Source organism: Psittacula echo, assembly GCF_963264785.1.
Source record: "Psittacula echo genome assembly, chromosome: 2".
NCBI classification, from domain to species: domain Eukaryota; kingdom Metazoa; phylum Chordata; class Aves; order Psittaciformes; family Psittacidae; genus Psittacula; species Psittacula echo.
In genome coordinates, this window is record NC_137737.1 from 39,757,858 (window position 1) to 39,785,185 (window position 27,328).

At 35.8% G+C, this 27,328-nt stretch overlaps 1 protein-coding gene across 1 annotated transcript in view; it reads left to right on the top strand.

The window, feature by feature from the left end:
- MALRD1 (MAM and LDL receptor class A domain containing 1) overlaps positions 1-27,328 on the top strand; it is a gene marked incomplete at both ends in the record, with an annotated part of 263,139 nt that overhangs the window by 178,799 nt on the left and 57,012 nt on the right. Inside the window, 4 exons of the mRNA XM_080609618.1 lie at positions 1,467-1,595; positions 5,440-5,601; positions 7,577-7,734; positions 15,677-15,887. Of these exons, the coding sequence (XP_080465744.1) occupies positions 1,467-1,595; positions 5,440-5,601; positions 7,577-7,734; positions 15,677-15,887 (660 nt within the window). The remainder of the gene's footprint in view (positions 1-1,466; positions 1,596-5,439; positions 5,602-7,576; positions 7,735-15,676; positions 15,888-27,328) is intronic.

A 27,328-nucleotide genomic window follows, 5' to 3' on the forward strand; every position in this document is an offset into this window, starting at 1 on the left:
TAAGGTTGGCATCAGCCCACCTCACAAGCGTGTCAAGATCCCTCTGGATGGCATCCTTTCCCTCCAGCATATCAACTGAACCACACAGCTTGGTGTCATTGGCAAAGTTGCTGAGGGCTCACTCAGTCCCACTGTCCATGTCACCAACAAAGGTGTTGAATAAGACCAGTCCCAACACCGGTTAGTGTGAGGTGTCCCTGCCCATGGGAGGGGGGTTGGAATTAGATGATCTTAAGGTCCTTTCCAACCCTAACTATTCTATGATTCTATGATTCTATGATTATATAATCAACCTTAACACTGATTTTTTTTTTGGAATTACACTTTAATGCTGTGTTGTTGTGCTATCTAATATTACCTTTTGTACATGCTTAAAGTAAAACAGAAATTTAGTTTTCCTTTTCTTTTTTGCTCGAGAATGTAGTTCCTCAGTCTGTAAAATTCAGTAAGTATTTTTATTTGAGAAGATTAATGCCCTGCAACAATAATTTTCCCTTCTGGAAATATGGGCCTGCATAAACGTAAATATCAAGGTGTTCTGCCCAGACTGTGTTTAATGATGTGCCACATTTTAGTCATGTTTGAAGGAAAAAATGAGACATATTGCAATCAATAGAGTAAAAATACATTCTTCTAAATGTCTTAGTGTGCAACTTGGAGCTCTAGACTGAAAAACAATCTTAGGTTAACAGGAATGCATCTCAAATGTTGCATTTGGGATTATCAGAACTGTTGCAATTAGTGCTAATTGAAATTATGCACCTAGCATACTGAATTAAAAAATAATTTTTGTATGTTTCTTTATAGTCTGAGAGAAATGGCTGAATCTCAGTACTCTTTAGCTTTAGTCCTAGTGATTTATGTGTAAGTTACCAAGTTACTTTCATTTTGTGATATGATTTTCACTGACTTTCAGAGATGAGCAAATTTGTTGTTGTAAAACAGATCCTCATGTTAAATACCCTAAGGGGGATTTCTGGGAAGTTCGCACACCCAGAGCCAAAGTTTCTCTAAACTCTTTCAAAAAAGTTAAATGTCTTATAAAGGCTTTAATTTTATGCACTACACAAGTGTTGTATAACAGTGTTTTTTGTCAGTTTAAAATATTCTTATTTTCCAAATGATGCATTGTAATTATGAGCAGAATAAAGCCTTTAGTCTGTCTACTTTTCAACAGCTCACAGAACCCTGTTTTATGGAACGTGCACAACAAATACACTGGGGAAACAGTCATGTTGGTGCTGAACTGAATTTTCTTCCAAGCAAAATATCCTACCCTGGAAGCTTAGGGCAAGGCCAATACAGTAGTCTAAACACGTATAATGCACCACTAAAAGAGTGAGAGCAAACAACATCTTTTGGAAGCAGTAAATCACTGAAGTCACAGTGTATAATGGCTAAACAAATAAAAAAGAGCATCCTTTGATTTAATTACAGTATTGATTTAAATGTCCTATTGGTTTCAGCTGGAGAGAATCCCAGGGAATGCCCTGCCCTCACTGATTTTTTGTGTGGGAAAAAGGATTGCATAGAGTCTCAGTTCATCTGTGACTACAAACCAGACTGTGAAGACCTATCAGATGAAGCTGACTGTAGTAAGTATCTCTTTGTATATTAATGTAATCACCAGTTAAAATTATAGTGTTAAATTCTGTAGCATAGCTTAGGTGAATTCACACAGCTTCTCAGAAGAGAATTACAAGCAGCTTGCCGGCTCCCCCAACACAGAAGGTCTGGCATTTTCAGATCCTCAGAGCTGCAAAAATGATTTAAGTGTGATGTAGTTGCAAAAGTATAATTTACTTAAACCAAAGATTAAATATAAAAAAATCCCCAACCATTTTAAGGATTTATGGAATATTTATGGAATAAAATCATTGGGTTACAGTGCAAATTATCTATGAGAACAAATGTAAACTCATTGATTAAGGTGAAAGCATGTTGAGCTGTCAATATTGAATGAAATATCTAAGTAAGCAAATTAATGCACAATAACATTTAGACATGATTCTGCTATAAGAAGTGATTATTTAAATACAGTCCTATCTTTCCTCCTAGATTAATCCTGTCTCTGTGGTCTGAGTTGTGTCGCTACTCCATGTTCATTGTACTTTGTTCTTGCTGCTATTGCAGAGTCATAAAAATATTTTCTTGTTATTATTCTGTTACAGAACAGCTAGAAAAAAACCTGATCTATTTATGTTCTTACAGCCCTAGTGAATACTCTTACAAATTTTTTCTGTAAGTATTCTTAGCTAATGCTGTTTGAGATTTAAATGCACAGCTCAATTTTGAAAATCTGGATCAAGTTAACAGGCTTTCCAGTTCAGACTTGAAACTCAAAAGCAGTAAAACATTGTGCCTTTTGTTCCTGCTCCATGTCTTTCTTTATTTACAGTCACATTCCAGACCAGACGAGTCTAATTCTTAATCTTTGAGCTGGCAGGCCAGATTCTTCCATAATGCAGATATGATCAAAAGTAACCTTGGTAGATAAAGTAAATGCATCACATGCATCAGTTTAATTGTGTTGAAGTCCACGTGCTGCACTGAAATCAAGCAATACTTGGTGATCCCTTGAAAACCAAAACATTTTCTCTTGTGTGTGGTTGCTAAATGCTTTAACTGGACAGGGTTACAAAAATTATGACTCTTTATTGGGTAATGTAAATGATATTGCTTTAGTCAGGCAGCAGACTTCCAACCTGGAATACATGTGAAAATGTCACTACAGGGATTTAATTTTGAGTTTCTCCCTCTTTATTGTTTTCATAACAGTAAATTCATAACAGTTCTGAAGTACATATGCTGAAGCTGGTGTCACTGTTTCTAGTTTCTACTTACTGCAGTGCTTTGTGCTTCAGTTAATTTTGTGAGTCATATTAATGGAAATCAATCTACATTGAATGACAACTTTAAAAGACTAGCTTTTTTCCAAGTAGATTCCAAGAAAATGTAGATTTTAAACACATAATCTGGATTTCCTATATATAATAATCATATTTTTTTTCAGGAGGTAGGCAAAGTAGGTGCAGCAAATACCCTGTAAACTCAGTCTTGTAACATTTTGCGAAGCTAACAGAGACAAAGTCTGAATTGCTGTCTAATGTAAACTGCTTTGTAAAAATATCAGAAAATTATTGAGGCACTTAATTTATTCTGTAAATGCTGTTACAGGATATAGTAGTTTCATTGAGGAGGGGGGAGAAGTACCTTGTGTTGTCTGGAAGGGCTGTGATACCATCAACTCTGTTAGTCAAAAAATGGAAATATTTCTGGACTTAAATGATCTTGAATCACAGTAGATCAACACAGTCTTTGCTATACTGCAAAAAAAGCTTTTCCAAAGGAAGAAAAAAATAGATACTGATATTCACTTTAAAAAAATAGAGTGAAATATCCTTTTATTATAGATGGAAAGACTGTAGTTATATCAAAATGTTTCCATCAATCTTTAGTCTTACTCTTGCTGCAGAACTGACAAAATATTACATTAACAATAGAGGAGAGATACTATAATCTAGCATTACAGAATGCGAGATAAGCCTCAGGTATAACATTTCCCTATCTGCTATATCTTAGTTCCATTAAATGAGGCCTTACATTGGATAAATACAACTTCTGTCTGAGCATATATCTTAAAGATGGGAATAAACAACATTAATGGACACATAATGCCTTCTAGATATGGAAACCTCATTTTTCTAATGAAAAGGCAACAGGAGCTTCTTAATCAGAAAAGAGAGCAGGACAGGCACGGAGAAAGCCATAGCCCATCAAAAGTGGTTGCAGCCACATTTCACCGCAATTATCTTCTTTTCTCTGAGCTCAAGGTCTGAGCTTATTTCACATTCTACTATAGTTTTATACCAGTGTAACTCCAAAGAAGTAAATGGACCATAATCTTCCCAGCAGCAATTCCTCTGTGCAGGATTTACAACAGAATCTTGGTGAAATGAATTGTATCCATGTAGGCTGGTGGACTTTTTTTTTTTTTTTAATATACTCATGGAAATTACTTACTCTATGCTTCATTCAGTCCAGTCAGGCAATCTTACAAAATTCTCATTCTCTTTCAGTAACCTGCTGGAAGTACTAAGGTTTCACACATAAAAGCAGTTTCAATTTGCATGAATTGCAGGCAATTATACACTCAGATTGGATTAATAGCAAACGAGTGTTGATGGACCAACTAAAAGACTGCTTGAATTACTGAAATAAAAGAAATTTTTCAGATAAATAAAACAATCCTCTTTTGGTGGTTTTTAAGCAAGCTGTTTACTCCTAAAATAAAAAGTACCTATCACACGCAGGTATGTTGGGTGACTCCATCAACCCTGTAAATACTGTTCATGAATATTTATTAATAATTGCCTTCTGAACGCACTGTTAAGATATTAGGGTAAGATTCCTGAAGTCAGGTAATCTATTATGAATAGTATAAATGCATTTGAACTTTGATCTCATTAGAACTCTACAAGAAAACTGTAGTTGTTTCAGTTAATGGATTGACTTCTTTCCCTGCCTGCGTATGAGGATGTTTGGTGTTGGAGTTAATATTTATTAGGCTCACGTCATGCTTGCAATGCAGTATCAACTTGGATTCCCACTGCATTTGTGTATTCCTTTTGTGATTCCTGAAGAGCATGCTCTAATAGCACTAACAAAAGCACAGAACGGTTGAGGTGGGAAGGCACCTCTGAAGATTGTCTGGTCCAAAACCTATTCATAACAGGTTTCACTGCAATAGGGTGCTCAGGGCTGTTATTTTTGATAGTTTGAAGCTTTTTCAAAGACAAAAAACTGTTCCAGAGTTCTCTCAGAGGGGTGGTCCTCACTCTCACTCAGTAATTGTGTAGCTGCTTCTGCTTTATCGTTAAGGAAAACCCCTTTAAGAAGCCACAGAAGAGATTGTGATGTTATTTGTCTCTACCACAGCATTGTATAACTTTATTGATTAATTTCTTTTCCAAAGTCACCTGAAACATCAGAAGCAATGGGAAGTTTAAACAAGATCTCCTGAAATCAGTGTACTAATCACTAAAGCTTCTCTCTGTCACCATAAAACTATCTTCATGCATAACACAAGGCTGAGTTCATGAAAAACTTCATAGTGGAAGTGGAGTCTACGTCTGCTAGCTAATTGTCTGGGAATCATTCTGTCCATTCACCTTGAATAATAACTAACATTGGTGAAGTCATCAGGCCGTATGTCTCTAATAAAATTTTAAGGCTGTTTATACCTGCTCAGGAAGTGAATGGTGAAGCTTTTTTTCTTTCCTTACTAACTACCACATATTATTTATGTCTGTACATGGATCACAGGGAATCATAGCATTAGCCAAAAAGAATCTTTTTAATTACCATGTATGTTATGTTCATTATAACCTTTTACATATTAGAGCTGGGGTGATAATTTACTTCTTGCTATATTTTCAGGTTACTACACGAGTATTCCTGGAAGCTGTAACTTCGAAACACAAGATCAACAATGGACCACTGCATGTGGATTAACACAAGACCCTAGAGATGACTTTGACTGGAATATTAGCAACACTGCTATCATGGGACAGACAGGTCCTGATATTGACCATACACCAGGTATTGTCATGTGTCCTACATAACTTTTGGGAAAATTAAATATTCACTGTATTAAAAAAAAATCTCATAGATTAGTGCCAAAACAACAGCAAATTTCAGTGTGATCAGCTGAGCTTACTGTATATACAGACAGATCATAGTCAGCAATTAGCACAGTATGTAGATCAGTTCCAACAAGCATTTAAAATGTTCACCTTTTTAGTAAAATTACCATATAGCATAAGTATCATATAAAACCCATGCCAAAAAAAAAAAAAAAAAAAAAAAAAAAAAAAAAAAAATTACATGTTTTAGCATATTGAGTCTTGTCATCAATACTATCTGGTGAGTTCTAGTTCTGTTTAAACACAAACCCAAGCAGCCTGGACTATTACCAGCCTTTTTAGTTATTGCTTCCACAGCACTGTAATTTTATAAATTGCTCTTTCACAGTGGTCCTGATTATATCATTGCTTATACTCCACTTCAGCTTGATGCATTTGTTTAGTAATTTTCTAGACAATGAGCTGCTAAATATAATGTGAAGATACTAATTAATCATCCTATCTGGGACACAACAAACCTCTTTCTAAACTACAGTACAACATGCTTGCACGAATGCAGTAACTGTCTCCAAGTCTGCAATGATATTATTAATAAAGGATCTCTTTGAAAACTCTTAAATAACTGCACATATGAAAATTTTAATACAAGACCATCACAATTTACATCTTTTTACAATCATACTTTCTTAAAAGTTACATCCTACACAGCTATATAAATCATACACCTTATCCTTCACAAATCTGGATTCTTGAATTTTTTGACTTTAATTCAGAATAAGATTTGAGAAACTTCAAATTGCAAAGCATGTGAAATTACACTCCTAGGTTCAGCTGCAGAATACGTAAGCTCATATGTGAGGGGTGGGTATATAGAGTGGATATGAAGGCACCAAGTTTATTTTTAAGGATTTGAGAATTTATTGCTGTAAGAAAAAAAATGCTGTAGTGCAGATGCACAATTTACACAAGCCCATCAACAACTTGATTCAAAATCGCCTTCCATGGAAATAACCATCTTCTTTACAAAACATTCACTAATATTGCTTAATAAAACAAAGAAAAAATTGTCCTAGTGACAAGGAATCAGTCTTTTCAGATATATGACTTGTTAATCAGCTGTTTACAGAGTGGCTTAGAAGAGCTCACATGAGGCTGTCGGGACTACCATTCTGATTCTGACCATGTTTCATGTGTCTTGTGCCTTTTAAAAGAAAAATTAAGATATGTTCCTTAGATTAAAAATTCTGAACCTTTTTCTTCTGAGAAAACTAAGTGTGACTTTCAACAGTGTCAGTAGAAAGAAAAAAACAACACCTCAACATGTCAGTGGCATGTTTTGCCTGTTCAACCATTTTTGGCCGTATATGTTCATTTTAGGTGATAAGCTCCTTCTGAGGTATAAAAAGAGGGCATCTTTTTTTGCTTGGATTTGAACGATGCATTATTTTTCATGCTACCTTATGGTTCTTCAGCAGCAGCTGAATGGTAGATAATTTGGATACCTTGGCTCACTAATATGCTTCAGGTTTTTTATGTGTTCGCTACTGCCATGCCGCATGACAGGGAACTTTACTGGGTAAAAGCCATCAACAAAGGTTCTTCCTGACTCCTGAAATGTCAGTCTTCAAACTGAGCCTTAGAATCTGTGAGTGTTTGTGTTTGCCATGTTTCAAACTTGTTATTCAAATACAAATAAAGTATTTACTCAAGGATAAAGAGGTAGAGTGAGCTCTGAGGAAGGTTATATTAATATTATATGTAAAAAAACCCCAGAAATATACAAAAAATTAACATGGAGGATCTCTGTACAACCAAGGTAGGGTAGGTGTGTAGGTGGAGAAAGATACCAGTGTGCCTCTGTGTAAAAATGCTTATGCTCTGAAGCTTAAAGCAGTATTGAAAAAAAAAATGTTTTTTGTCTTTTTATTAAGGTAGAGGACAGCAATTTTTGTACATAAACTCATCTGCCCAGAAAGAAGGAAACATAGCAAGGATAATTACCACCAAACCCTTTCCAGCTAGCCTTGGGGTCTGTAGGGTTCGGTTCTGGTTCTGGATGTTTCCTTCTAGGCAAACAGGAGTCTTAAAGGTAAGAAAAAAAGCACTTCTACCGCATCATGACATAGTTATATTTGCTTACTAGTATTAGCATTTCTGTGTTTAGAATGAGCAAAATCTCAGAGTCTATGTTAGCAGTACTTCATCACAACTTCAGTGCAGTTACACCTACACACAATTTTATTTTTCTGACAAGACCAAGTGACAATTCTGCTTTAGTTTTAGTTCCACTTGAAGTCTTTTTGCAACATATGTAAGAATTAATATTGCATATTTGATTTCCATACTTAAACCTACCAAACATCAGCACAGATCTTTGCACAATTTGCTCTTTAATATAAAAATGCTCAAAATGTATTCTTCACAATGATAGTTCAGTTATTTAACATGAATTTTTAAGAAATATTAGTATTACAGTCTTATAATCTTATTATGTAAATATAGCTTTTAAAATACTTCAGCACGTCTTCAGGTCCATTCTTTCCAGTTTACATTATTTATTCTTTTCAATACACAAACTTACTGCATAAAGATTAAGAAAACAATGCAGTAGGTAAAGGTTGAGAGCAGTTCCAGATTAAATTGAAGTAAAAAAAAAACAGCAATTGTTTTTTGGATCTGTTGGTAACTTAAATACCGTGAAATTATCTATGATTATCTATGTGTTTAAATTCAAGTATTCTGGACATTGCAGCATGCAAGATTTCAGACAAGATTTTTTTTTTTTCTGAAGTTTTCCAAATATCACAGAACACTACTGCATTAGTGCATCAATAGATGTGTGAAGCCTGTGTGTGAATTAGTGGGCAGATAGTCTGCTTTTCTTACTTTTTGCATTTCAGACAAGTTTAATTAACACTCATTAACTTCAATTTCATTAAGAGATCCATAAAGAATTGTCTTCTTCCCACATAAAAATAAGGTTCACTCTTTATAGCTTTGCAACATATACTCTTTATGTTATGAACGTAACAATGTTTACAACAGACTGAAGTACTCAGCAAGGAATTATCATCCTGTCACAGACCCAGTTTACCTCTATGGATGTTTTGCTTTTTTCTATCAAACTAATGATCTATTCCATCATCAACTATTGCTGTTATTAAATCAAAAGTGTAAATTAACTGTGATCATTTAAGTGAGAAAAAAAAAAAAAAAGCTTAAAAAAAACCCCAAACCTGAAAAACAAAGCACAAAAGAGACAACCGACAAAAGCAACAGCCCAGTGAAGATTTTCTTCAGGTTGCAATGGAGGTGAAAAAAGTCAAACTGTAATAGGAAGTCCGAATAATGTGTTAGAATATAACATCAGTACAAAAGCTGTTATAGCTGTTATCTGAAATAGAGCAATCTGGTCAAGCCAGAATTTAAATAAAAAGGCCTGCAGATATAGAACATACTGAGATGTGTGATTAAAAGAGTATACAGGGAATCTCTAAAAAAGAAAGGTAAGAATGAAGGATGCATCAGTATAGGAAGTAGATGTGGTAGAACTGCACAAAATAATGTGAAATTATGTGTCGTGGTTTAAACTCAGCTGGTAATTCAGAACCACACAGCTGCTCATTCACTCCCTCCACTTCGTCCCCACCCCTTCTCCCAGCAGGATGGGAAGGAGGATAGAAAGAAAGTAACTCCCATGGGTTAAGATAGCAACAGTCCACTAATGAAAGTATAATACAAAATTGCATCTACTACCACCAATAGTAATAAGGATAAGGGAAATAACAAGGGGAGAGAGTACAAAACTAAAAGGGAAGGAAAAATATCCCAAACCAATAAACACAAGTGATGAACAATACAATTGCTCACCACCCACCAACTGATACCCAGCCTGACCCAAGAAGTGATCTGGGCCTTCTGGGTAACTCCCACTATTGGTATGGGATACCCCTTTGGCTAGTTTGGGTCAGGTGTCTTGTCTCTGCTTCCTCCTGGCTTCCTGTGCCCCTCTTCACTGGCAGATCATGAGACTGAAAAGTCCTTGATCGGAGTAAGCATTACTTAGCAACAGCTAAAACATTGGTGTGCTATTAGCATTATTCTTAGGCTAAAGTCAAAACCACAGCACAGAACCAGCTACTAAGAAGGAGAAAAATAACTGTTACAGCTGAACCCAGGGCTTTATAGGAATAAGCCTATTTTTACCCAGAGAAGGAACTAGTCGCTGAGAATAAAGATTAAAGAATTAAGTGCATCTTTTCTGCATTCACAATACATGTTTCAATTGCACAGTTCTGTTCTCATAAAGTTTGCAATTCGGGAAACTAAAAGCATAGTCTATTAACATATTTTTTTAAAGGATGCAATGTTTATAACAACTCTTGAATTAACATAGAATGGATGCTGTTTAAAACAGATCTGAATACTGACACTTCAGGACATCAGTCAACTATTAGCCCACAGGAGAAAGAAGTTACTCCATAATGATTAAGTACAAAACCACTAGCTTTCCTTAGGAGTACATGGTAACAGCCTTAGAGAAGCAAGTTATTTAGCACAATATACATGAGTGGTCTAATGTATCAGTGAATATGCTCTGAACTAGAATAACTCTTAACATAAACAATTTTTACTGCATTTACTGCAAATGTAAATTTAACAAAAAATATGTCTCTTTACATTGTTTTGCGTCATTTAGTTGCAGTTAAAGAAAAGGAGAGAAATGAGATGATTTCCACATTTGTTTCGTTCCAATGGGGATACTATTAGTCATCTGTCAGAAAGACAGAAAACATTCAGCTTTCATTAAGCTTCAGCATTCTATCCATTCAGCTTTCATTAAGCTTCAGCATTCTATCTCTGTCCATTTACTTCAGGAGTCTGTCACACAATTGAGAATTAAAACCATAATTAGCTCCCAATGTGACAATATAATTCTAATATATCGGTTTTCTGTCTTGGTATTTGTTGATACTAACAGTACTGTGATATAGTAAATTTTAGTATAAGAAGTCAATTTTACTAAAAAATGCTAAATATTTTATTATTCAAACTCATGTTTAAAGAGAAAAGAAGTAGATAACTTTTTAATGTGCTTCTCGATTTTGACAGTGAATTGTGAAGCAATTTTGCTAATCTGATTTGTGGGCTTTAGAGAAACAATTTCAGTCTGTCTTTGGAGTAGCTTCAGTCCAAGGAAGATGTGCAATGACGACTGCCAAGGAATGTGAAGCACTCAAAAGCATGCTATTAAGGATGCAGAGCAGAAAATATAGCATCATTATTCACTGGAGTCATTGGGAAGTTTCCTCAGCTGACACAAGTCCCTGGTGCCTAGCGAAGTGAAAATACAGATCGTATTTCAAAAAACTTTCTTGCTTCTTTGGCTGGTGATTAAAGACTGTACATTGGAAATGATAGGAGTATACACCTCTTATTATGCAAGTTTTAGAGCTGCACTGTCTTCTTGATTATTAGTTAGTTCAGGTGGAACATAGTACCTTCCAGCATGCACACAGCTAGAGTCAGGCAAGATCACAAAGATAATATGTTCTCTTGAAAAGTCAGCATGAGGGTACAAGATAGCCATATGAGTTGTAACTGCTGATGACTAAGTAGAAAATAGCAGTTTATATTTCATGACCTTCAAAAGTATGTGCAATTTCCCCATGTCCAAAATGAAATAAAAACTTTAAAAAAAAAGAATTCACAAGTTTCTAACACAGGAGGTGCTCTAGAGAATTAGAACCAAGTCATGATTTTAAGGCAGAGAAATGGGACTTGCTAAAAAATGCTGTTCACATATGGACTACAAATGAACCAGCTGGCAAAGGCGCCTTGGAGAAAGACCAAGAAGAAAGTATAAAAGCTTCACTCATACAGATTATAATGTTAAATTCTTCCTAAAATTGCAGTGAAGTGTGTATTGGGTATCTTCACTCCTGAGCTTTTCACTGTGCAGTGAATGAAGTGATAGCTCTATTTCTGTTGGTTCTTATTCTTTGTGATTTTGACTGTGTGTGTAATCCAAAAACAGCATCCGCACAAAATAAGGAATAGACAGATATAGGGACTGGTTAGTGCAATATGTGCTTGTTGCTCTTACATTAAAATATTGGGGGTTAGCTCACAACTAGCTGGAGCATAATCTCCCCAGACTGACAGACACCAAGTTTTTTAACAGGACTTCACTTCAAGGGTTTTTACATTACATGCCGTATAGCGGGATTCATCTTGCTAGCTTTTTTCTCTTTCACGTCAATTTGTTTCCACTATGAGGCTAACTTGTATGTGACTCACAAGATGCTTTGTAAGGAGGTGTTGTAGTCTCTGGAGGCACTAAGCACCACATATGAGCAGCTCTCCAGGGCTCTAGGAAGCTCATATCCACGAGAATTTGCTCTACCTTTCATGTGCTGTACATGTTTACAAAGGCCAGCAAAAAACTTTTATACGCTAAACAAACTTCCTCACACAGAAGATGCTTCAAACTCTCAGTAACAGGGGTAACCTCAGAGAAAACTACAATATTATATATCACAATTCTTTCTTCACTTTCTATAGGGACAATCTCTGTGAGAGTAAGATCTGTATCCCCAGCTAAAGGAATAGACTACTTGGGCTTCCCATTTTTCTGAACTCTATTGTAATCTCATTTGATTTAGCTTATATTTTAAATTATGCATTATTCTTTTAGAAATTTCATCTAGAATTTTTTGAAAATACATAAGGAGACATACCATTTCCTGGCATAGTTATGGATAGATAAAGACTTGGATAAATGAAATTAAAGTACTCAGAAGTACTTTAGCAGACAGTGGAATTGAAGGATTTCCCCAGGAGTGTACATGAGAAATGAAGCAGAGCTGGGAGCTCACCTGAGATTTCCTATGTACTAGTTTAGAGATTTCAGTAAATGCTATCAATTTCCACAAGTTACTATGTGCTTGTTGTGAGAAACCATACACCAGGTTTAAACTTTAGACAAAACTAACTGAGGACACAGCCACACAAATTAACAAAATATATTAATTAATCCATAGTACTTACATATCTGCATGCCCTTACTCAGTGTAAGTATGAGTTAAATCTCAAAGAAAAGAAAGGCAAGGCATATAAAATTACCTTACATCTGTAAGAACAAAAGCTGATGTCATCAAGATGTTGCTTGTTAGACCCAGTTTCACTTGCAACCACCTCAGACCTATTGGCCAGTATATATACAACATGACATGTAAAATAGTGAATGGTTCCAGTGACACATACAGGTGGTGTAACATAGTCCTAACCTCACACTTAGAGTTATTATAATTAACAGTTTCAACTTCTTAAGGCTTTAAAGGTTGTTAATTGATTACACAACAGTTTTTCTTTTTTTTTTTCATGGGTTGAATCAGCTGTTTCTTCTCAACACCTGTCCTTTTAGCCCTGTGAGATGCATGCTTTTAAGAAGATAGTGACAAGATATTGCTGTTACACAGTCTTGTAAGCAAACATCAGGATTAACAAAATTAGGTCCTTCTTTGGATTATTGCATGTCAGTCATCTTGATGCTCCTCTCCTCATAAAATGAAATAACTTGCAAGAATATCCAGGCATCAGCAATATTTTAATCAATATATCAACTTCTATAAAGTATGTCGTTCATGGTGCCATTCGGTTTTCTACCTATTTATCCCACCAGGTTAGCTGGGAGAATCAAAGGTATGTAGTTATACAGATCACTAGTATGGGTTTAAGTTTATAACTTTCTTGGGGTTTAGCTTTTGTGTGCAATCAGTAAACTGGGACATTCAAGTGGGAGCAGTGACTCATGAGTCACTGGAAAATAAGTCTAAAATCTGAAGAGAAGGATGCTGTTGAAAGTTATGAGGAGAGGATAGTGATAGAAACATTCAGTCTCTTGAAGAAATAGTTAACATCTAGAATAGCTAGAATATGCTTACTTTCATTACTCCAGTTCTTTTTCATAATTTCTGAACAGATTTAGTTTATATAAGGATTTTGGACTCCTGAATGGGAAGAGCAACTACCCGTGTAATCTACAGAATTTCTTGAGCTTTACATTAATTCGTCAGTTGTTGGTTAACTGTGAATTCATAAATTGTAATTCTTACTGTTTTCACTATTTTATTATTTTTTATTTATGGCTTTCTAAATATGCTTCAGCTAATTTACCATGAGTGCCTGAAATATGATATTGTAAATTATTTGTACCAGACAAATTACATAAATCATTAGATGCTAAGCTTTCTACTTATCTCTCCAAAATCTTCACCCAGTCTATCAACAGTAAGGAGGTCACCTTTTAGAGATGACAGGATAGATCAAGGTCTTTTCCAGTTTCTTCCTCAATGTTTAGAGGAATGTGGGGTGGGTCTTTACTCATTAACTTCTATAAGTCAGGCTGAGACTGTCTGTAGGCTTTCCAATTAGTGGCTGTATTAGCAGTTCTTCTATTTAATTTTGTTTTCATCACAGTATCACAGTATGTTAGAGATTGGAAGGGACCTCAAAGGATCATCTAGTCCAATCCCCCTGCCAGAGCAGGAACACCTAGATAAGGTTACATAGGAATGTGTTCAGGCGGGTTTTGAATGTCTCCAGAGAAGGAGACTCCACAACCCCCCTGGGAAGCCTGTTCCAGTGTTCCGTCACCCTCACTGAGAAGAAGTTTCTTCTCAAGTTTAAGTGGAACCTCTTGTGTTCCAGTTTATACCCATTACCCCTTGTCCTATCATTGTTTGCCACTGAGAAGAACCTGGCTCCATCCTCATGACACTCCCCCTTTATATATTTATATACACTAATAAGGTCCCCCCTCAGCCTCCTCCTCTCCAAACTATAGAGACCCAGCTTCCTCAGCCTTTCCTCATAAGGGAGATGCTCCACTCCCTTAATCATCTTAGTTGCCCTGCGCTGGACTCTCTCCAGCAGGTCCCTGTCCTTCTTGAACTGAGGGGCCCAGAACTGGACACAATATTCCAGATGTGGTCTCACCAGGGCAGAGTAGAGGGGAAGGAGGACCTCTCTCGACCTACTGACCACCCCCCTTCTAATACCCCCAGGATGCCATTGGCCTTCTTGGCCACAAGGGCACAGTGTTGGCTCATGGTCATCCTGCCATCCACTAGGACCCCCAGGTCCCTCTTCCCTACACTACTCTCTAACAGGTCGTTCCCCAACCCATATTGGAACCTGGGGTTGTTCCTGCCCAGATGCAGGACTCTACACTTTCCCTTGTTATATTTCATCAAGTTACTCCCTGCCCAACTCTCCAGCCTGTCCAGGTCTCGCTGGATGGCAGCACAGCCTTCTGGCGTGTCAGCCACTCCTCCCAGCTTAGTGTCATCAGCAAACTTGCTGATAGTACACTCAATTCCCTCATCTAAATCATTGATGAATATATTAAATAATACTGGTCCCAATGCTGACCCTTGATGCACTCCACTAGATACAGGCCTCCAACTAGACTCCGCCCCATAGACTACAACTCTCTGGCTTCTCTCCTTCAGCCAGTTTGCAGTCTACCTCACTACCTGATCATCCAGGCCACACTTCCTCAGTTTAGCTATGAGGAGACTGTGTCAAATGCTTTGCTGAAGTCAAGGTAGACCACATCCACCGCTCTGCCATCATCCATCCACCGTGTTATTTCCTCATAAAAGGCTATGAGGTTGGTCAAGCATGACTTCCCCTTGGTAAAGCCATGTTGACTGCCCCTCATAACCCTCTTATCCTTGACATGCCTTAAGATGGCATCAAGGATAAGGTGTTCCATCACTTTCCCAGGGATGGAGGTGAAGCTGACCGGTCTCATAGTAGCTTTTTATTTACAGCTGAACTAGTGTTAGTAAAAGTATTCAGTAACATAACCTAGAAGGTGTGGGTTTGAAGCATATCTAAGAAGGACAGTGCTACCCAGGCAGGCAGCTGTACTTTTGAGTTTTGAATACGTTACTTTAGCTAGCTGCACTCCTCTGTTGCTTAATACTGATTCAGTTGTATCTCTTGGGTTTCATTGTCAACAGGTACGGCTACATAACACAGCTACAGAACATGGCATAGATATTCTTATGTGGTCTTCTAGTAGAAATGAAGAAAACAAGTGGATGTATGCAAATGTAGCCCTCTCCAGTAACATCCCTTTCAGAGTTGCCTTTGAAGCTGAAGTGGGGTGGAGTCAACCCACAGAATTTGCTCTTGATGATATTTCTTTCACCCCTGAATGCGTTGATGGAGGTATGATGTTAAACAAAGATATAAAATACATATTTACTTTTCAGAAGGCATAAGAAAATTGTGGCATTTCATATTTTCATGTGTATCACAGTTAAAAAATCTGTATTTTTTTTCTTTTGAAATTATTGCAATACTGCTATGCGTTTACTTCATTCAAAAAAAAGTAGAAAATAAATGGACACAGCACAGCCATGCAAAGAAGATGTGTTTTTCAAACAAAATAAAAATGTATAAGGGAAGAAAGATCAAATTTGTCATATATGACCTTCATAGCCAATTTTTAACTACTGCATTTTACTCCAAAAGAAAGGACCCATTACAGCTGTCACAGTGATTCCTATCTGTTTGATGGCTGAGTGCAGTATCTAAATATTTACTCAGGGATTACGGAAGATAGTTTTGTGTTATAATTAGCATTTGAACATTTGAGTAATTACAGAAACTCAGAATATTACTTTCATTGAGGGCTCTTAGTGTTTTTATGAACCATACTTGAGAGGGATCACTCAACTATTGATTTACTGTTTTCTGAAAATAGTCAGAAAAGGCCTTAGTTTGGGATGGAAGAATATCAAAGTGATTATGAGTGATGTCAAAAAGTTCAAAAAGATTATGACTATCAAAGTGGTTCACAATTATTTAAAAAATAAATATGTTTAGATCTTTTATCTTTTTTCTCTCATAAAATGTCTCAGCAGTATAGCAAATTTATCTCGGTGTCAGTCTGAGAATTTACAGTCTCACTTGGGCTACGCAAGCTAAGTGACTTGCACTGTGTAAAGAAAAAACAAAAGTTAAATATCATGTTTATTCGGTGAGAAAGACAGTGGTTTATTCTGCAAATGACATAGCACATGATACAGTATCAAAATTAAAAATAAGTATATTTGCAAATACAGATTCCGATATGAATATCATCGTTCCTTATTTTGAAGAGTCTAGAAGGGAAGAAAACCAAAGAAACAGATTTTTTTTTTTGTGTAGATTTTCATTCATAAGAAACAAGTAGGAATTATTATGGTTAAATGAATGCTAACGTGAATGTTATAAAAATGTTCTTGAATAACATTTCTTTGTATTTATACAGCTCTTTTGTTCAGATGGGATAGTCTGTGTATGAATTAGTTGTCATGCTGCTCAAGAAACATTTTTTCTTGTTTGTTTTGCATCAGTTTGAGGGTTAAGGAATTTGTTTCGGGGTTTTTTTTGCAGGGGGGGAATTATTTGTTTGTTGTTTTTATTGTGATGACTAAGCAGTTCCTTGAAGAATTAGCTACATGCCAATTAAGGCTTAAGGTGAAATAGTATGTTAACACAAGTGGTACTTGCAAGCTGAATAAAAAGGTTTATTTGTTTTATTTGAATCATATCACCAGTAGGCTCAGGCAAATATTATTTTGGAATGTTCTTCAATGAGCTGCAAACTATGTACATAAACAAGCGCTTGTTCTTCCCTTATGGTAATCATGGTAATCAAAATAACATTTGTTAACCATACCTTAAGAATTACTGTGGCAGCTTTATGCATAATGTGGCGTAATAGAAAGAGAAATTTTCAAATTATATATTTTAAGTACCTGTAATTAACTGGCAAATGTAGGTCTGTATTCCAACAATGTATACAAATCAATTTTCCAATTTTAATAGAACTTATACTTTGTTAGTTAATTGTGAAAAGCATGAATACAGAGAAAGGAAAAAAAATTCCACAGAAAGTATATATGATAATAGTGTATATATAGTGTAAATATACTGTAAATAACAATAGCTGTAGAAATGAGGCAAATTTTATGGAGCAATATCTTCTAATCACCTTATTTTTTTCCAGAGATTTTCATTATAGAATACTTAGAAGTGTCTAACTTGTATCACCATCTCTGTCTTACAAATATGGTATATCATAAGAAATGCCTTAAGAAAATTTTGTAGACTTATACTTTTTACTTATGTATAATTTCTTGGCCAGGTAAAAATTCATACTTTATCTACATGCAATCACTTAGAAATAAATCAGACGGTCTTAGGTGGTCATCTAGGCTCTTCACCCAGCTGCAGAAGGAGCAGACTTCTTCAGGAATCAACTTATTCCTTTCTGTGGCAAGCTGGCAATCTGCCTAGAATTAGTTCCTACAAACTGAAATAGTTACAAGATAGAAATGGTGGTTTATCTTGTTCTGTTCTGTATTACATCATTATCATCTCATCTGAAAAAAACCCAGGCTTTTCCTTGGACAGCTTACATGTTTAGCTTAAAGGTAGGATAATTGTCTTTGTATTTTTGTGTGCTTGTATGCTCCAGACAATTTCTGTGTATTTTTTGATGGTGATTTCTAGAGCTATAGGAAGGCTTTGTACATGAATTCTTTACAAAACATTGCTCTTTATAAATCTGTTCTTTATACTTTTTCAAGAGTGGCATAAAATATATTACCCTAAAAGAAGCCTAGGAAATATTCTGGTATGGCCAATAATGGATAGCCAAGGAAATGTATCAGAATGAAAGAACATAACAAATTCTGCCTTCCCTCAGTCTTTCTCAATCTGAATTAATTTGGTTCAGAGAATTTCTGAAGTTCTGAAGGCCATGCTTTCTCATATCTTTCAACTTATTTTTCTTCTATGAATTAGCCAGTTCTTTCTGAATATGCACAAACTTTAAGTTATTGGAAAATAATATATTTGTTATTGGAAAAGCATCAGTTGGCAAACCTTGGTTGCAGGAGGCTTTTTCATGCTTTTTAATCCCTATCACATTGCATCCCTGTCCCATGCTCTGCTGTAGATCATCTTACACTCAAATCCATTACTTGGAATTAGAGTGCAGAGTGTTCTAGCCTTATGACTATTTTTTTTATACATTTATTCATAATCTCTGCCTTGCATTAAATGTGCCATCCTAGTTTCATCCTCAGTCCTGATGCTTCCACACTTCCATATTCTACTCATCCACCTCTTGTTCATCACTTAATTGGTCATCCAATTTCAGGCATCATATTTTAGGATTTCCCACACATTTTTTGCCTCCACCAACCACTTCACAGTTGTATGTGCATCCTGACATTTCTGTTAGTTTCTTCTATCATCTATATCATCCATCTCCCTCCCCCATTTTTATAGTCTTACTGTTGTCCCAGGTATGTATTTCTCAAAAAAATATATACAATAGTCTAATGGAAGGCAATCTCCTAATGAGTCTGTGACTTGATACATAATCTCCTCTCCAGACAAAAAATGCTGTCCAGGTAGACCAAGTCTGTCCTTGCTAAGAGGCAAGAGATCCACACAAACTGTGTATAATAAAATAAACCACAGCAATTTAGGAGGAAAACCCTAACTCTACTGGTTTAATACTGTTGGTGACAAAAAATAGCTACTTTGAAGTAGGTGCTATTTTTTACTAATAATTGTTGCTGAGTAACTGCTTAAAAATTCAGATGGTAAAATTTGAAGATATTACCTTCAAATAATATAAAATCACTGCCTGTAGATATTTAAGCAAGAACATTTTACTTTAACAGAAACAGTGGGAAAGTTTACTCACTTCACTGTCAGTCCTGCTTTGATTTCTGCTCATCATGTTTATTCAAAGACCTAACTCCAAGAAAAGAGTATTACCTGCAGTACAGGTTTTGTGTGATGTTCTCCCTTTTAGGAGATTGCTTTGCTGCTGCAGATCTTTTTTCTCTCTCTATTATTATTTTGCACTTGTCTTTAATTACTTTGGGTTTCCTGAGGCAACATGTTCTAAATAGAAGCAATGGTAATTTAGCTGGTTGAGAGCTCTGAGCAATAAAGCATTACCAGTAGCTCTAATTCAGCTGTGGTTTGTATTTGTTTTTAAGTAGTCAGCCCTCATTAGCAATGGGATTTTCTACAGATCCAAGAATGTTTCTGAACATTTAAATAAAGTGTGACCAAGCTAGTCTCTGGCCTACTGCAGAAGTAACTTCTAGCTGATGCTGGTGCACAGAGAGAGCTGCAGCACTGTTTGTCAGTGGCACAGGATCTAGCTGATTTCTAACATCCAAACTTTATTCTGCTTACGTAAGTCAGAATACTAGGTTTCGTCACTCACTCATTATTGGAGAAATAAACTGGATGGACAAAGTCTGTGTAATTTAAATAATGAGATATTAGTTACATAGCAGTTTTATGTATTGCAAGAGTATCCTCAAGAAACAAATTAATAGTAAATATATTTTGTGATCTCTTCCAGAGGTCACTCAGGCAAAATCTTTGTGGAGATCTTCTGCCGTAAGAAGGTAAATATTAGTACAAAGTCAGCACTAACTGCTGCTCCAGCCCCTTGAAGCAGTGAATATACCTGCTAGCCCCTCTTTTGCAACGGCTCTTTGTGAACTTATATTTTTAAATAGTACTGCTGTAAATAATTGCTTTATGTTTCAGTTTATTCAAAAAGAATAGTGCTGACACTTTACAATGAATATTTCGGCTTCATCTTGGATATAAACAGGAGTGCAAACATCATGCAGTGCTGTAAGTTCTAGAGTCCACCTTTCCTTAACATTCTGCAATTTTTAATTTCTTTTTTTAGTCTATGTTTGCTTTCATAGCTTCCTACCTACAGCTGCTCTCTGAAGTATTTTCCTTCTTTTCTGTTTTGTGAAATACTCTTAATACTTTATTAACACATGAGAAAGGACTGCCAGTGTTAGAAATTCCTCTCTGCTCTCTAGTGCATCTTCACTTTCACCTGGAAGATTTGTCTGCAGCAGAAAATATCATTATGGAAGGATTCATTGGAGATAAAAGGGTAACTCACATAGTGCAAAATACTCAGCACAGAGAGGACATATTTTTTCTAACACTGTGTCATTTGGTCATGATGGAATTACACAAGCCCCAGTGTTATTTCCCAAACTGCTGTGGGTTGTTTTTTTTGCTAACATTGTCATAGTTCTTGACTTCACTGCACAGGTTGCCAATAAATGGGTCAGATTTGCCATTTATGTACTGAAGTACAATAAACTCTTCAGTGGTTGTGGGCTGCTTTCGGTTAGGTGAGAAGTTTGCTTTGACATGCTGTAACTCATCCGAGTCCTCCCGTTGCTTTGTAACAAAACACAAATTAGACCTGTTGTAAAGATTTGAAATAATCCTTACATTGGGCAAGCTTTTACTTGGTGTGATGGAACAAATAGAAAAAGCAAATCAGAATCTGTGAATCACAACACTGGATTTAGCTCTACATTCAAGCCCAAGCCAACTAGTACTGTGAATGTTTTTTTTTAAAAAAAAGCGCAGACCAAAGCTTCCCACTACCCTAAACCCTAATATCCTCCAGAAACCAAATCCTCAATGTCTTTGAGCCTTCATAAGAAAGTCATGACAGACAGCTAGATCCACCCCTATAGATCATCATTCCTAACTTTTTAGAAGAGCTGATATTGCAAAGAAGTGCTGCAATAAAGTAAATTGCATTTCAATCACAAAATTTAGGATAGATACACTCCGAACTTCAAGTCAGCCATCGTAAGTAAAGAAAAGGTGGATCTATCAATATAACCTATTTCCAACACTTATGGGTGCCTGGCAAGAAGTATAAGAAAAAGGGAACTACACATACTGTTTTCCCCCTATGCATTGCCTGTTGCCAGACATTTGTAATTCACTCTTCCAGAGCTATATGTAATTCTCAGGGGAGTTTTCCCTTTAACTTGTCAGTTCCTCTTTTAACGCTAAGGAAATTTTTAATATTCAGGATTTAAATTATATGCTGATGTTTGTATGAATCTAGGCTTATATTCATGAACAGGAAAGCTGTTCAGTGTATTCTCATGTAGGTCTTGAATTGTATAAAAATTTTATTTAAATCTTAGTGATTCAATCTGTCTGGTGGATAGGATTTCTTCAAGACTTCTCTATAATGCAGTTTCGGATCTCAACAGATGTATACATGACAGACTCAATCCCAAAGTTCCTTCAGAGCAAAACAGTTTCCATTGACCTCCCAACAATAGCAGAATTACATCTTGTCTAATATCAATATGCAATATCATACCAAAAATGTATGATAAGCGCAGCTTCAGTCACCAGGCTGAGAAGTGTTCCAAAGGGCCAGAACTGTATGCCACTCTTCTTTTTCAAAGTACATTTTCTAATACAAACTGTCTCAGACGAGTATTTATAATTAAACCAGCAGAATGAAGTTGTTTCTAAGACTTTTTAATTGAAGTAGCTTGGTAAAAGAATATTTACTATAAACACTATTTCCATATAGCATAGATAGCATAAAGAAAGAGTAAAAAAAAAAAAAATCTATATAGATAACAAGCTAATGGTCACTGGTCAAAGTTATAAAAATTAACCATTAGTCTGAGCTACTATAATTTTAGGTGCTATATGGTATCTTGTAGGTATCTAATTTTCAGAAAATGGTTAGTAATCATTCTTCAGAAGTCAATCCCTTTGTGATTTCAGATTAGAAAACACAGAGCAAAGGTACATATGCCTGGAAATGTTAATTCAAAAAGACTTGGCTAGTTGTTATTTATTTCTCATAACATATATTGAGGACTATTTTATCTCTGCTTCATAGAATATACTCTTTGAACCCTGATTGTCTAGAAACCTTCCCTGCTTTTACTGCCACAGACTTCCCTTTGCTTCACAACAGGATCTATGTGTTTATATACAACGACATAATCTTTAAGCACTTTATTGAATACTATTTTACCCAGAGCACACTCTGCTTTTTCCAATGCAGAGAAATCCCTGATGAGATATAATTGAATTTTTTGGTTTCTTCCTATACATTATTCAGATACACCTTTGAACGTAGTACTGTTTTTCTTTATGAAGAAGTTTTCTATTATGGGCAAACTAGTCAAATAGCCAAACAGCCTAGAAATTATCCATTTTCAGATAATTTTATATATTCCCTAGCACTTTTAGTAGACGCTATTTCACTAAATCTTACAAGAGCAGCATAAATGACACCTGTAACTAATTAAGAAACAGCAACATGGAAAGTACAGTGGGTGTTTATGTGCTATTTGTGCAAAAAAATAGCCTGGTGGCTCAGACTGTCTAGCTGAAGGGTGTGCATGAGTGTGTCCATGCATTCACACATGTGAAGCGATAGTGAGAAAATTCTACAGTGGGAGAGGACTCATCTGACAAAGTCTTAGATGAAATCAATGATCCATCTCTGAAACTCCCAGAGCCTGAATGTAGGAGATATTGAATCATAGAATAGTTAGCATTGGAAAGGACCTTAAGATCATCTAGTTCCAACCCCCCTGCCATGGGCAGTTGCTAATACTACAGTGTTAGATCACAGGGAAAAATTCTGTACAGAAGACTTAACTTCTGTTTTCTTTAAGATGCAGAGCCAGGGAAATCACTGTTAGCTTGTCCGCTCATGCTTGCAGTGAAGCAGAAATCTCTGGCAGGTTGAGAGGTTAGGGAGTTTCTTTCCTCAAGGGCAAGAGATGATTCAGGGGGAGCTGCTGGGGGAGGCAGCCTGTGAAAACAAAGGGGAAGAGGAAAGCAGGGTTAATGGTAACAGAGGACTGGGGATACCAGGGATATTTGTGAATAGATTCTTTAGTAAGTTTCTCAATAAAACCAATCTAAATATGGTTTAGGTCCTATTTGTTTGGATGAGATAGGGTATTTCTCCTTTTTTTACAGAGTAAAAATTGCAATCCAGGGCATAGTGCCTTTGAAAACTGCTTCAGCCTATTTCAGTATCTTCCAATGCACAGACCTAGCTGGTGGTTAAGACACAATTTTTTGTGGATTTAACAGACAAGGAAACTGAGAATAATTTTAGGATAACATGGTTATACTATATAAAGAACTATAATTAGTGGCAAGTTCTGAATACAATTATGCCATGTATATTTAAATAAATAAATAAATATATGTGTCCAAATATTTCGATTTCTCTCTGCCTTCCTATACTTACACAGGATACTGGAATCTTCTGATTCAAGCTAGGTGCCTTTTGGGAAATTAAAAAATCTTTAGATTTATTAATAGTGTATTGAAATAGTTTCATTAATATTGAACCTCTAAAACCCATCTGTTTACACCAAAAAACCCAAGCAAGCTTCAAATCACAGAGATGATATTTTGCCTTGCTAAGTTTGTTCATAACATCAACATATTTCCTTGGAGGGATGGAGAGAAATAATTTTTGGAATGGAATAGTTTCATTATGCTATCTTAAAAAGAATAAAATTCTCAGATTCTTCATTATGTAAAACTTATCTGCCTCCTCAATAAGAGTAAACTGCAAACTTATATTTATCTTGGAAATTATATGAGTTTTACCATATTTTTTTTCAGGGCTTGTCTCAGCTGATGATAAATTTGTGCCTGTAGAAGCTACCTTTCTTTAGAAATTGAGAAATAAAATATTTAGCATAGTGTTGTGTTCCCACCCCACCTATGAAAATGTGCTGATTCCAAGAAACTGCTTTTTTTCCACTCTAACTGTGTCCTGTAGTCCAGCCCACCTCATTTTGTTGGAAACTAAAGCTTCTCAGCTTCTCCAGTTCTTCATTGCTCCTAATAAATAAACAAATAAATACGTCTATTACAAGAGCAGGCATACCTAGCAATTCCTGTGCTGTTCTTGGCAGAAATATGTTGCAGGTAGGCAGTGTGTTTCAGAGATAAGTGGTAGATCTCTGAGTGGAAATTATAAATCACAGTTTGATTTTAATGGCAATAAGCCTGTCATTTTTCCATTATGTTTGTATATTAGCAAACTGATAATTTAAAATAAATTCTGCACAATTCTGCACAGGCATATAAAACTCTGAAGTCATTGGGCCAAGTTCTGATTTTGTTAATGCTGGTTTTGTAACAGGGTCTCTGGGATTCTTTTCAGCACCCTATCCCATTCTTTTGTGTTTTCACAAAAGGAAGAGAATTAAAGATTCAGTTTGCCAGACTTGATTTCTCCCTTTTGTCTTTTTACAGGCTTTGAAATTAACATTTTATTTTTCAGCAGAAAATTTATTGGAACTGATAAAGGCTCATAGGCAGATTGTTAAAGAATTTGACAGGCTTCAGTCTGGTTAATTTATTTTTAACAAGGTTATTTCCTTGTCACCTTGAATGGGCTGATTTCATGCCCTGAACCAATGTTTACTGAAGTGAAAATGAGGACTGCCACTTACTTCAACTTGATTAATGCATTGGATTGGGCCTGTAATTAATTTATACTCTTGTCTAATGGAAACTGTTGGACGGGGTTATTTTTGGCCTCTGTTAGCTACCGCTAATAGATTCAGTGTTTTTATTAGATTTAGTAGGCAAATTACTTATGTAAATATATCAGGATGTTAGTTTTCAAGGGTCTGATGCAAGGCCCATTAAAATCGATGAGTTGCCCTATTTACCTAAACGGGCTTTAGAGCAAGTTCTGATACAACTGAGTTAATGCTGCATAATAGCATGGGGTAACTTTATTTTATGCTTTCTGGTGTTGACTATAATGCCAGTGTCTACAGGTCTTAATTAGAATTTACTGTTACAAGTGATACATAGACATAAAGGGGGACCTACTCTGCGCCAGAGATTTTGGTATCTGAACGAGAAAGGCAGAAGAGAGGTGGATAGCATGAAAGTGTTTTTCATTCAAATTAAGCATGTTTGTGTGTTTCTTGCTGTGCTGTCTGTGTAATACAAATGTATATTTTATATTAGCATTTGGGTAATGGCACTTCTGAGGTTTTCTGTGACTGAATCCAGATGACTCATGGGCAAAAAGTTCACAGTGCTGATCTGTGAAGTTTGCCATACAGTCAGGAAACAGGGTCAGTACACTCCATGGATGACAAAGACAACAGTACAACAAAGCATACATGTAGAGAAAAAGTTCATCAAAGAGTAAGCCTTTAACAAATCCCTGTCCCATAAATATGTAATTATGTCCTTGAGGATGAGCACTGCTTGACTTACTGTAAATGCTCCTTACTCCCAAATCTTCAGCTCACAAGCTTTATTTAGTGTAATAGATGATTTGATGGTTAGTACATTGAAATAAAAATGTATCTAAAGGTACCCACTTTATCTGACAACAATGAAGTACAGATATATTCAGCTGTACTTATTATAGTTCATGAAGCAGTACATACTAAATTTGGTTTGCCTTACCCACTAGTCTGAGTTTTACTTTTTTGTATCTATCTCAACTACCTAACTTCTCTTCAAAGTGTGAGGGTGTTTGTAGGCACTTCTTGGTTCTTAGGTCTTAACACACCCAGCACAGCTGTGTGAGAAGGTTTCAAAAAGGCTTACGACCAAATTTAAATTTAAATGTAATTTTTAGGACCTAATTAAAATGACTTTTTATGATGTACAAATAGATGTTATATGCACATTTTAAAACCCTTTCTTTCATTTTGTGTATTTGCTATATGCAAGGTAAAATAAAACACTGAGTGCAAAATAAAATAAATAAGGATATGTCCTCAGCTTTTTACTTAAAAAGTCATGATTATTTAGCTATAATGGAACACTAACAATTTGCTGTTCTTTTTCATGCAGATCTAAATACAGAATTGGTATTCTGTAGAGCAGAGGTTATTTTCTCTGATATTGTTTTTGATTAGTTTGCTTTCCATCTGTGTGCAAATACTGAATATATTCCTGAGGTTCTCCAGTCCCGCTGTTCAGTGATCATGCGTGAATACAGAAAGCTAAGTTTTTATACTGTGTTCCTTAGAACACATTATTTTCAGTAGATTTATCTCCAAGTGCTTAAACAGCTTCATATAGATACTGCTTTTTAAAAAAGCAAACTGTGCAATATGTCCTCCACTCCTGAATGTGGTCTCAAAATGAGAGCCACACAACACTCAGAAGATGATTGCTGGGTTGGGAACATCTTTTCTTCATCTGGCAAAAGGTGCAGGAAACATTTTATTGGCATGCCAGCATTAGGTAATTATTGAACCTAATGATTTCAAGTGTAACGGCTATAATGGGCCACAAACAGTTCAATCTGCATTGAAAAAACCCAGCTGTTTATATAGCCTTCATACATATCTAAAAAAGTGGATATAAGATTCATGTAAATGTATAAGTTCAGCTTCTACAGCCGAGTCAGATGAGCATATCGCTGTATAACTTGGCATAATGGAAGGTATTTATGATGAGTCTTTTGTTAGTGCCAGCTCATTTTTCACTTCAAACCACATTGCAGTGTTAACGTTTCATTTCAATTCTTCCCAGTGGCAGGAAAACAGAATTAATATTGTCAGCCTTTAGAAAGAAATATGTTAGTAGCAAATATTGCAACGGTGAGCTTAATATAAATAATTACATAGACAGTAGCTTTGAATGCAAGTAATTAGTTTTGCATTAATATGTTGCTTGAGATTTCAGCTGAAATTAGCTAATGATTTTCTAGATTTGCATATTCCTAATTAGTTGGTTTTAAATGTTAGCTATATACAAAT